This window comes from Nyctereutes procyonoides, unplaced genomic scaffold (genome assembly GCF_905146905.1).
Source record: "Nyctereutes procyonoides isolate TBG_1078 unplaced genomic scaffold, NYPRO_anot_genome, whole genome shotgun sequence".
Lineage (NCBI taxonomy): Eukaryota > Metazoa > Chordata > Mammalia > Carnivora > Canidae > Nyctereutes > Nyctereutes procyonoides.
In genome coordinates, this window is record NW_026575082.1 from 18,701,963 (window position 1) to 18,714,806 (window position 12,844).

General features: G+C 34.1%; 1 protein-coding gene across 5 annotated transcripts in view; it reads right to left on the bottom strand.

Moving 5' to 3' along the window:
- The window catches only part of LOC129514524 (WD repeat-containing protein 7), a 353,352-nt gene that overhangs the window by 234,313 nt on the left and 106,195 nt on the right, over window positions 1-12,844 (bottom strand). Inside the window, exon 17 of one of the 5 annotated variants that reach the window (XM_055333149.1) lies at window positions 1,260-1,358. The exons of the other annotated variants lie outside the window; for them this stretch is intronic. Within the exon in view, the coding sequence (XP_055189124.1) occupies window positions 1,260-1,358 (99 nt within the window). The remainder of the gene's footprint in view (window positions 1-1,259; window positions 1,359-12,844) is intronic. 5 annotated transcript variants of the gene reach the window in all.

Sequence of the window (12,844 nt, forward strand, 5' to 3'; positions counted from 1 at the left end):
ATATAATTACATAATTAAGGTATGAGCAAACACATTTTAGATTTCAATTTATTTTCAATAGAGGATATATATACTTATATAGAGGATATATATACATATATACTTATACACACACAAATATATATATATATAAATGAAAATTACAATCTAGTAATTTCTTAAAGTGCTTTAACATCTATTAAAAGTTTGAAATGTATTTATGAGCTGAATTTTAAAAGGATGATGATTCTCACCATGGGCCAAAGTCAACAGCCTTTTTTTTTTAACTAACAAATTCCTATCTTTCACAGTAGCTTAACAAATTTGTCCCTAATTATAATGTTCAGTCTTAGCATATTAACCTTAGTATCTATGACAGGGAAACCAAACAAAAAATGAGCTATACTTTCGCGCTCCCACATTTTCTTTCCAAACATGGCTTCTGTACTTTACAGAGACTGTACCATTCTTTCTTTTTGAATGGACTGGTAATACTGCTTTTTAGTGAAGAGTCAGAATCAATCTGATTACATTTTAGATTCTGTAAATTTCTTCCTTTTTTATATTATACATACTGGTGAAGACGGAACCCACAATGAAGACAGTGGATATAATGCAGAGCTCACGTTAGGCTTCCAGGCAGAATAAATAATCATATAATGGCTCTTGGGGGAAAAAGATTTGTGGATTCCATTCACATTTTCAGAGTTCCAAAAATACTTTCAACTAGTGTAACTCCATAGGGATAATATAACTACATCTTAAAAACTGAAAAAATAGATTTTTGCCTCATCCAAAAACAGAAATAGTAAGGAGAATAAACAGATGAATTCCTCTCACTCTATAATCACTGGTGCTAATCAACATTCTGAAGACTTTTCAAATGATAATGTAAAGGGACCCCTCACATCTCCCTCTAATCTCAGAGTAATGATACATATAAAACAGATTCATTAGTTCTAACACCAGAGATCACATGGCAAATATCATTATGAAAACCAATCCACCTTTTAATACCTACTTCACATCAAAGAGTATCCTCTTTGCACTTCTTTAATGACATTCTAGGTTACAAGGAACAGTTTGTACCAGCTAGGAGTAGCATTCCATTTTCATAACTGGCCCTTATCATTGATATTAGCAAATAAAGTTTAAAATGGAAAATTTAGGATCTCATATATAACAAAGCAGATAAACGTATAAATTGGATAAAAAGAACATGTCATATCAGAATAAAGCACAGATTGAAAGGGAGTTGTTAGAAAGTTGAGAGAGAATACCTTCATTTACTAAGAAACAGGTATGTAAAGCAGGAGTAGAAGCAGAGTCAGAGCCAGAGTGATCAGCATCAGACCGAGCGGAAATGACAGGAGCAGGAACTTGCAGAGAAAACAGAAGAAATAAAGAGAAGAGAATTGAGGTACAGCAGCTTCTGAAAAAAAGCTCAGTATTAGTGAAGAATGAAAAACAAAGTTGGCAAAATATAGTAAATGGAGAACTGAAAAATGATGTTTTAATCAAAAGGGCATGATCATTGAGGACTACAGCAGAGAAATGATAAATTTTACTGAATAGCAATCACCGTGTAGTTCAAATTCTTCTTAAAACCAAAATATATTTAATATTCTAATTTATCGATGTACCAATTAATACAGAAAACAGTTCTAAAACAAGGAAGGCTATAAGGAAAGAATGACATATTAAGAATTAGCAAAATGTAATTCAATTTTTAAAATGTATCATATACTGAAAACTTTATATTGGTCTTCATATTGCCAATTACGTTTTTCTAATAATTTATTTCCTAATCTTATGTGTAAATTATTTTTTAATATCTCAGACCAACATCCACTGAGATCATTTCAATTTTCCATACTTGTTTTATAAAAACACAATTTAAAATCTGTCAACTTATAAAGTATATACTAAACTTATGTGAGAAGAACCTTAACATAGCTTTTTTAGAAATTTAAAAAAATACTTTTATGATACCAGTGTTTTATATTATAAAAATACTGTGAATGTTCTAATCCTCATAAAATATATGCAACAACTCCACCCCACCCCCAAAAAAGTTATGTTACCAGGAAAATGTTTCGGCTTAAATTATCATATGAAAAGCCAAGAAGACCGTATGGCACACACATTCTACAACTGGAGGTCAATGTTAAGATTTAGAGGTCACCATTTGACACTTCCTTCCTATGGAGAAATTACCATATGTCATGCACAAGCATCTTCAAATTAATCCCTCTCCTTTCTTCTGTCATTGAACAGCAATAGGTTTGGGCTCCTGAACAGATTAAGCATTGTCCACTGGATGATATGTTTGTTTTTCATGCAGTGAAGTTCCTTTGTAACTACAGGACAGCTGCATGAAAACAACTTTTCATAATTTCCACACGAATGCATCATAATGTCAATCAGGCACGTGTGAGGCAGTAAACAGTAGAACTAAAAGAAGTACATGAACAGCAATAAAAAATAGAAAATCCAACTCCATAAACTCTAAGAAGCACATCTTTGCACACATGAAAGTCTCATCTGGGAAACTGTAATTGCTTTTATTATCACAGATCTGTTTTTTGTTCCTTATAAAATTACAATGATTTTATATTATGTTTATGAAAGAAACACAGCTTTTCTTAACTGCACATTTCCTAAGATACAGGAATCTACTGTAATCTTGGAAAGAAATCTCAAATATTTTTAAGTTCCACTAAATAAATTTATTTTAAAAATCATCTTTAATTACAAATTCAGTTATTATGGCCTATAAAATATTCACTTCCTCATGCAAAAAAAGTTGGTAAGCCTGGATGGCACAGAGTAAATTTTCAGGTTTTAGCTTTCATGCCAACAAAATTGTTCATAAAGTTCCTCTGGTGGTTTCTAAGAACTGGAACTTTTCTATAATTTCACTTTAAAAAAAAAAAAAGAGAGAGAGAAATTACTATTATTGAAATTACTGAAAAGGCTGTGGTACCTGTATCTGATTTTACTCTTCGATGAGAGAACAGTAGAGTGAAAGGTGAGGAAATTCAATACAAATGAATAAAAGTTCAGGACTGAGTAATCATTACCCTACAGGTCAAGTAAGTGGTGAGATGAAACTCCATCTTCTGTGAGTCACAAGCACAAAAGAAACTAGAAATGCTACTAAAAGAACTGCTAGAATAAGCATAATAGGTCTTAATAGAATAATGTTCAAAATATGTAAACTTATTTTTAGTGAGAGAAATAAACAGTCTCTGTTTTGGAGTCCTGTTTAAATAAGAAAAAAAACTATTTAGGGATCCCTGAGTGGCTCAGCAGTTTGGTGCCTGCCTTCAACCCAGGGCGTGATCCTGGAGTCCCGGGATCGAGTCCTGAATCAGGCTCCCTACATGGAGCCTGCTTCTCTCTCTGCCTGTCTCTCTCTCTCTCTCTGTCCCTCATGAATAAATAAAATATTAAAAAAAAATTTACATTTTCCTTTAATAAGTTCTGCGAGAAAAAAAACCAAGACTACTATAAGATCAAGGAATCAGATTTACTATGCTTTAAAAATCTTGCCATCACCACCAAAAAATACTTCATTCAGACTACCTCACAGCTGAGATGGGAGAATCTGGAACTACTTTTTGTTTTTTTAAGATTTTATTTATTTATTCATGAGAGACACAAAGAGAGAGGCAGAAACACAGGCAGAGGGAGAAGCAGGCTCCATGCAGGGAGCCTGACGTGGGACTCGATCCCAGGTCTCCAGGTCGACCCCGGGTCTCCAGGATCACTCCCTGGGCCGAAGGCAGGCGCTAAACCGCTGAGCCCCCCAGGCGTCCCTAGAACTACTTTTATAATTAACTGAGAATATTCAAATTAAACTCTCATTGAGCTTTTAAAACTTTCCACATATAGAGAAATCAGCAAAAGAAATTTAAAAAGTACTACTTCCAAATCAAAAAGCTCATGACTTAATGACAATAAACCTGAAAGAAGCCATATGTAGAATTGAATATTAAAAAATTTACATCATAAAGCATAAGTGAGCATTTGGTTCTTAAAACAAAAAAGCTGTAATGTCAATTATCAATTGGCTTATCTTATTAAGGATTAGTAAAACATAAGGGCAAAAGTCTCAGCATAGCTTCAAATGATGACAAACATGGCACAAGTTCTATTATTTTACCTAGAAAAGTAAACTTTGCAGCTAAGAGTCTCTTCAACTACTTACTATCACATGAAAAGACAAAGACAAACGAACCTGTGTGACAACATATACCTGCACATATCTGCTCTGCCCTCCCCCTAAATAGCATATATTTAGCATTCAATGTTACAACATCCATGGTTTTCAGTTTTTTAATAGGTCTCTTTCAGTCTTCATTTGAAATGTGATTCTGAACTCCATTGTTCCCTACTGCCATTTTGACATGAAAAATATATAAAGCACAGAAAGTGAATGTACTTTAGGTAGCAAGTTATTGGTCTAAACCTCATTAGCCTCCTGGTACATGAACACAAACAGCCTTTTCAATACATTTTTCAGAAGGGAATAATGAAAATCTAGAAAACTTTCTGTAAAACCAAATGTAATACTTAAAGAAGTTTTTCCAAAGCTTAACATTAGTAAATAAATAAAATTATTTAATAATGAATCATTTTATCTAAAGCATTACAGGATAATCACAAAGCTTCAAGAGGGGAAGACAGAGGAGGCATTCCACACTAGGTCTGCCATTCAGTATAGAGATCTTAGAGAGCAACGTCTGCCTTTTTATAAACTTTATATCTATACTGTCATGTCTTGGGGAGATGAGCATTCTCGTCACCTTTTAAGTCAACATTAAGCATTAGGATAAATCATTAATCAAACATTCTAAGGAAAAAGGATATCCTTAAAATGCTATGAAGGAAGAGCACAAAATGTCAAAGGGCAATAGGGAAGTAATAAGGTTCCAGGAAATAGAAAGGATAAGGACTTACTGTGAAGCAGAATGAATTAACAGCCCAAGATGGCATTCTGACAGACATACATTAAGGCAAAATACAAAAATGCTAATAATGTTTGAAAAATACAGTAACTATTTACCCTCCAGATCAGAATTGGAATAAGTTGAGATGCAATGAGAATTTTACCTTGGCCTATAACTCTAGCTAGAGTCCAAATATTAAAATAAAAAAATTTTTAAATGTTGCTTCTGTAAAAGGTCTCCTTCATTACTAACATCTAAAATAAATAAATGAGCCAAGACCAAGTACCATGGGGGAAGAGTTTATTATAGTGAAAGATAAAGTGATAACATACTAACTTGAATTAGACATTTGAAGGCTATTACAATTTTCTATTTCATTTAATTAACAATAAGCACCTACTATGTGCCAAATGCTGGGCTAAGTATATAAAACGTAGTAAAGACCAAAGATGCTGCTTTCAGTTAGAGTCTGGTAGGAAAATAGGAAAAACAAATAATTAATTAAAATATTATAAACTGCACTCCTCTGGATCTATTCCACTAGACATAAACTCCTTGAAGGCAGAGAACTGTTTTGTCAGCCTTATAGACTCAGCACCTACTTACTGACGTATTAACACTAGAAGCATAAAAAGAAGGTATCTATAGATTCATTCAACCAAATATTTACTGAGTGTATTCTATAGATCAGCTACTGTTCTAAGAACTTGTGCTAAATCAGTGAACAAAAAATAGAACAAATGCTTGCCCTTTGAGCTTCCAAAGACCAAAGTCATAAGCCAACTTTTTAAAAAGGCATAAAAGTTCAAACACAAAATTTTAAGGAGTTTTGAGGTCCATCCATTGACCTGATATATGTACTCCATATTTCTTGCTATAGACCCTGGAAAAGGATGGTGAGAAACTACTGATTAGTTAATTGATTAAACTCTTAATTTAATAATGACTACCTCCTACTTCTAAATCCATTTCTGAAAAATAAATAGCAAATACTGTAACATAACCTTATATATTTAAATTGCTGAGACTTGTTTCCACACCTACCACTGAGTAAAGATGCTACTAACATAGATATAGGGTCAAGAGAGCACTAGAGACATAGACCAAAGGCTTATGCCATAACATTACTGAATTGATCAAGAAAAGTATGGTATGTCAGAATGTAAAAAAGCCTACATGGGCGGATTTAGGGCTGTATAACCATGAACAAAAACTCAGTTTGATATTTCTGATCTCTTTCTCAAGTGAGATGTTTTATAAAGTACACAATCATATATTTAATAAGTAAAAACTGTCTCTATCAAAAAGTACATGACTGTCATAAATGTTAATTATTGGCAAACACTGCATTAACAAGCCTACTGCTAGACAAAATTAAGCTCTTGTGAAGAAATTATTTTCCAATGAAATACCCTGATAATGTGTATGAGAAATTATGTTAGCTGAACTATCTATATTATCTTTATTCTTAGGCCCAAATGTCTATGAAAGGTCCAATCCTCAGCTAAAGTCTTTACTCCATATAGATTATTTTGCAGCTGAACAAGTATTAGCCAACATATAAGTGACAGTTTATCGAAAAGGAGCATATTCATGTTTGCAGTCCAGCTTGAAAAACAGATTGTTGAGTCAATGTGCACTGCAGTGGGAGTCAGGAAAAGAAAGCATAAGAGGAAAATGTTTACAAGGAAACCAATATAAGAGAAGTCAGAGCAGAAGGACAAAAATATAATATCCTAACCACTGAAGTGTAATCAGAGAACTCAGAGCTTTTGTCCATTCTCTTACCCATTTCTTACCCTAAACCAGTTGTTTATGTTCATGAGTTATCTGCTAGATATAAGTAAACTACTCAAGAAAGTATACATCAGACTAATCTTTCTAATGTCCTAACTAGAGTTGTTTAGAGGGGAAAAAAGGCTTAACAAATATTTGTTAAAGAGATAATTATTCCATATTTTCAATATTCAAATACAAAGTGGGTTTCATGATGCCATCCTATAGTATTTTACCACGTAACTCTCACTACAGACTGCTAACTTCTACTTACCTTAAAAGATAAGCAGCTGTGCTATTTCAAATGAAAATTCCTAACTCTACTGCCTTAAATAAATGCATTGGAAAAGACTCAATCCTCAGTGCCTTCTTCACTGCTCTCAAAACATGATGTTTTAGGAGAGGAGCAATGTTAAAGCATTCTAACTGTAACATCCTCATACTTGACTAGGTGAGTAAATTCAGTATCATAATGGTGGTGAAGTACACAGTGCATCATGGCAATGTCACCGATTAAAGTGGATCACTTCTATCTGCTAAGATTACAGACGGAGAAAAATGTAATCCAAGAAGAAACATCAACTATACAGAATGATAATGAAGATGGTAATGATGATGACAACAAATAATATCTCTAACAGGAACTGATCTTTTTTTTTTTTTAAGATTTTATTTTATTTATTCATGAGAGACACAGAAAGAGAGAGGCAGAGACACAGGCAGAGGGAGAAGCAGGCTCCACACAGGGAGCCCGATGTGGGACTCGATCCCAGGACCCTGGGATCACGCCCTGAGCTGAAGGCAGATGCTCAACCGCTGAGCCACCCAGGCATCCCAGGAACTGATCTTAAATGAAACTTTGAACTAACTAAATGGAGGAGAGTATGCCCTGCCATTGATTTTGTATTATATAAGCTGGAAGGTATTTTCAGCAGATTTAGGACATATATACATCTTATTGTAGAAAAAGCACAGATCTAGAGTTAAAAGGTGCTGTTGTAGCCTAATCATACCACCACAACTAACCATATTTTAAACAAGTCTCTTACTCTTCTGAGGCTGTTTCTCTCTTTAGTAATGGCTCTAAAAATATTGAAACTCTATACAACATAAAGAATTTTTAATTTATGAAGTAACAGTATATTTAGAACATTTTTTAAAAGTAAAGAGAGAGGAACTTCCACTTCTGGCCAAGATGAAGTAACACGAAACAGATTCATAATCCCATCTAAAACAACTCCCCCACCACCACCTAAGCACATAAAACAATGGTTTCAAGCCACTGGACACCAAATGATGCTGAACTGAGAGTCAGGAGTTGGCACACAAACAGCAATATGATTGCCCCAGTTTATTGCTTGGTGGGAGTTTCTAGACCAAAATACAGCAAGGGGGATTAAGGAAGAGCCCCCACAGTTTCCCTGAGTTGAGAAGACAGAGCTGAGAGTTTTAGGAAGCAGAGCAGAAAGAATCCATAGGACAGAAAAAAGATCAAAGTTCTTCAGACATTCCCCTTGAATATTCAGAGCACTGATCAGTTCAGGTGTGTGAGGAAACTATTAAGGGCCAGAGACCGTGTTGCTCCCACCAGCCAGACTGGAAAATTCATAATTCATGGGACACTAGACAGAGTACTCAGGAAGGTCTGGCTCAGTAATGGGAAATTAGCCTTAGAACATGACTCCAAACTCACCGAACAAATCATAGAAGCAAGACCAGAAAAAGATCAAACTGTTTCCAAGCATCTTAACTGCATCCAGAATATAGCTTTAAAGAAAAAAAAAAAAGATTTACAATAATATAAAAAAAAATCTTCAGATCTTTAGTACCCAACCAGGTAAAATTCAAATATCTGCCATTTAACAATGATCACCAGGCATGCAAAGAAGTAGGGAAGCACAGTCCATAATGAGGGGGAAAAAATCAACTAAAAATCAACCCCAAACTGACAGATGTCAAAATTATCAAATAAGGTATTAAAAGTTTGGTTTTTTTAAAGATTTTAGTTATTTATTCATGAGAGACACAGAGAGAGAGAGAGGGAGAAAGGCAGAGACATAGGCAGAGAGAGAAGCAGGTTCCATGCAGTGAGCCCAATGTGGGACTTGATCCCGAGACTCTGGGACCACGCCTTGGGCCAAAGGCAGGCACTAAACCGCTGAGCCATCCAGGGATCCCCTAAAACAGCTTTTATAACTGTAACTCATATATTGAAAAAAGTTACATAGAGACAGTGAGGAAATAAAAAAGACCCAAATCAAAACGGTAGACATGTAAATCATTATGTGTGAGATGAAAAATACACTGGTTGGGCTTAATAGCAGATTGGATATTTCCAGGAAAAGATGAATGAACTTGAAGACATGGCAACATAAACTACCTAATGAAAACACAGAGAGGGAAAAAAATTCCAAAAACAAAGCACCAGTGTTCTATGAAACAACTTCAAGTGGCAAATATGTATAATTTGAGTTCACTAAAGAGAGAAGAAAGGAAAAGAGAATATTGGGAGACTGACAGATTCAAACCTAACCATGTCAACAACCACATTAAATGTAAATGGTTTAAATACTACAGTAAAAAAGCAGGCCATATTACCTATAAGAAACACACTTATATAAAGACCCAAAAATGGGTAAAAAGAAGACAGGAAAATATATATCATGCTAATAACAATAACCAAAAATGCTGAAATGGCTATATTATTATAAACAAAATAGATTTTTTTTCTAAAAAATATTTATTCATGAGAGACACAGAGAGAGAGAGAGAGAGAGAGAGAGAGAGAGAGAGAGAGAGAGAGAGAGGCAGACATAGGCAGAGGGAGAACCAGGCTCCCCATAAAAAGCCTGATGTGAGACTCGATCCCAGGACCCTGGGACTATGACCCAAGCCAAAGGCAGATGCTCAACCACTGAGCTACCCAGACGCCCCAACAAAGTAGATTTTCAAAGCAAAGATATTATCAAATATAAGAAGTCATTTCATCTGACAAAAATTTTAAAAAAATCAGTAAGAAATAACAATTCTAAAGGTTTATGTACCTAGTAGGAGAATTTTATAACACATGAAGCAAAAACTAATAAAAAGGGCAGCCCCTGTGGCCCAGCGGTTTAGTACTGCCTTCATCCTAGGGCATGATCCTGGAGACCTGGGATCGAGTCCCATATCAGTCTTCCTGCATGGAGACTTCTTGTGTCTCTGCCTCTCTCTCTGCCTCTCTCTCTCTCTCTCTCTGTCTCTCATGAATAAATAAAATCTTTAATAAAAAAAAACTAATAAAAATGCAAGGAGGAATAATTACATCCACAATCATTGCCAGACTACTCAGGAGAAAAGAAAAATCACAAACTAAATAACAGAAATGAGAGAAGGGATACCATTTCAAATCCTACAGACATGATATTAAAAGAAAAGAGAATATTAAACTTTTTGCCAATAACTTTGACACAAACTTCCAAAATTCACCCAAGATGTAATAATAAAACATCTAAATAACCCTGTATCTATTAAAACATCTAAATTTGTAGTTAAAACCCTTCCCATAAAGAAAATTCTGCACCCATATACTTTCACTAGTGAATTAGATCAATAAGGAATAATATCAATTCTACACAAACCTTTCCAGAAAATATTTTTAAAAAAACTACAAAACAAAAACAGGATAACATCCTAACTCCTGTGAGACCAGCATTATTCTGTTACCAAAACTGAACAAATAACATTAACAGATATGAAAACTATAGACCAAAATCCTTCATAAACAAAACATAAACTCTTAACAAATTTTAGGAAATTACATTCAACAATCTAGAAGAAGAATAAATTCAACATGACAAAGTGTGGTCTACTCTAGGATCTCAAGATTGTTTTAAAATTCAAAAGTTCATGTATTTTGTCTTAAGAAAATAAAGGAGAAAAATCATCAACTAATTTCAACAGATGCAGAAAAATTATCTGACAAAATCTAACATCCATTCATAGTAAAAAAAAAAAAAAAATCTCAGCAAACTAGGAATACAGGGTAACTCTCTTAACATCCATCTCCTAAGAAAAACCTACAGCTAACATCATACTTGATAAAGACTGGATGCTTTATCCCATGGATTGAGAATGAAGCAAGGATGTCTGCTCTAACTTCCTCAATTCAACATTATTCTCTAACTCCTTACCTGTGCAATAAGGTAAGAAAAATAAAATGGAAACTGACTGAAAAGAAGAAAAACTGTCTTTATTCACAGATAACATATTTTGGACATATACTCCAAAGGAAGAAGGGCTAAAAACCGGCAAGCAACCATCCATCTTAGAAAGTTAAAAATAAATAGCTTATTAACTCCAAAAAAACACAGGAGGAGACTTCAGTGAAATAGGAAAAAATATGCACTAGAAAGGATAAAAAGCCACAAAGGATTCATTAAAATAACTAATAATATTCATAAGCCCCTGATGAGACTTATCAAGAAAATATAAAGAGAAGACACAAATGATTAACATAAGGAATAAAAATGGTGGTCTCACTACAGATATTAAAAAAATTTAAAAGATAATATATTTTCAAATGACAAATTTAAATGAATAAAATTGCTAAGTATGTACTATGTAGTGAAACTGACACAAGAAGAAACAGAAAAACTGAAGTGTCACATGACAGTGAAAGAGATTAAAACTATAATTTAAAAACTTTCTACAAAGAAACCTCTAGATCTAAATCCAGCAAATTCCACTGCACATTTATGGAAGAAATAATGCCAACCTTGTATAAATTCTACCTGAAACAGAAAAAGAGAAAAGATTCCTTAATCCTAACACTTTATACATTAGAAGAAAGGAAAACTAGGGCACTTGGGTGGTTCAGTTAGGCATCTAACTCTTGATCTCAGCTCAGGTCTTGATCTCAGGGTTATGAGCTCAAGCCCTGCACTGGGTTCCATGTCAGGCATGGAGCCAAAGGGAAAAAAAAAAAAAAAAAAGGAACAGGAAGAGGAAGAAGAGAAAACTTTTTCCTGAATAAAAAATATTAAACCAAATTCAACAACATATAAGGTGATAATACATCACAACAGAGTAAAAGGAAAAATTACATTATCATCTTGATGCAGAAAAAGCATGCTAAAACTCAACAGACTTTGATAATAAACATTTAGCAAAGCAATAATGGAGAGTTAATTTCTTAAAATTCAGAGAAAGACAATTATCTTATGATCTCAGTCATCTATGGAATTTCAAAAGCAGAACAGAGGATGATAGGGGAAGATAGGGAAAAAATAAAACAAGACGAAATCTGAGAGAGAGACAAACCAAAGAGGCTTTTTTTTTTTAATTTTTATTTATTTATGATAGTCACAGAGAGAGAGAGAGAGAGAGAGAGAGAGAGAGGCAGAGACATAGGCAGAGGGAGAAACAGGCTCCATGCACCGGGAGCCCGACGTGGGATTCGATCCCAGGTCTCCAGGATCGCGCCCTGGGCCAAAGGCAGGCGCTAAACCGCTTCGCCACCCAGGGATCCCCCAAAGAGGCTTTTAATCATAGGAAACAAACCGAGGGTCATTGGAGGGGTGGGGGGTGAGGGGATGAGGGGATAGGGTAACTGGGTGATGGACATCAAGGAGGTCACATGATTTAATGAGCACTGAGTATTATATAAGATTGATGAATCACTGACCTCTACTTCTGAAACCAATAATACATTATATGTTAATTAACTGAATTTAAATAAAATTTAAAAATTACCTGCAAAAAGCATACAGGAAAATATAATAATTATGAAAGCTTTCCCTTTCCAAAGGGAAAATGTTGGGAATATAAAAAGTATCCTACATGATTGTCCATATAGTCAAAGTAATCCACAAATAAAGTATTACAAATAATGGGTGAATTTTAGCATGACTGCTAAAGATCACCATACAAAAATCATCTGCATTTCTTTGCCAGAGGCACAGAAAACAAAATATTCAATACCAGTTACAAGAATATTTTTTAAATCTCTAAGAAAAAAATCTAAATAAAAAGTATATAAGGCATCTTAACAGAAAACTATAAAGGAGTTACAACAGCTAAATAAGATCTAAATAAAGGAATATACTGAGTTGAATACATTGAATATATTGAATGAATGAATGCCACAAAGATAT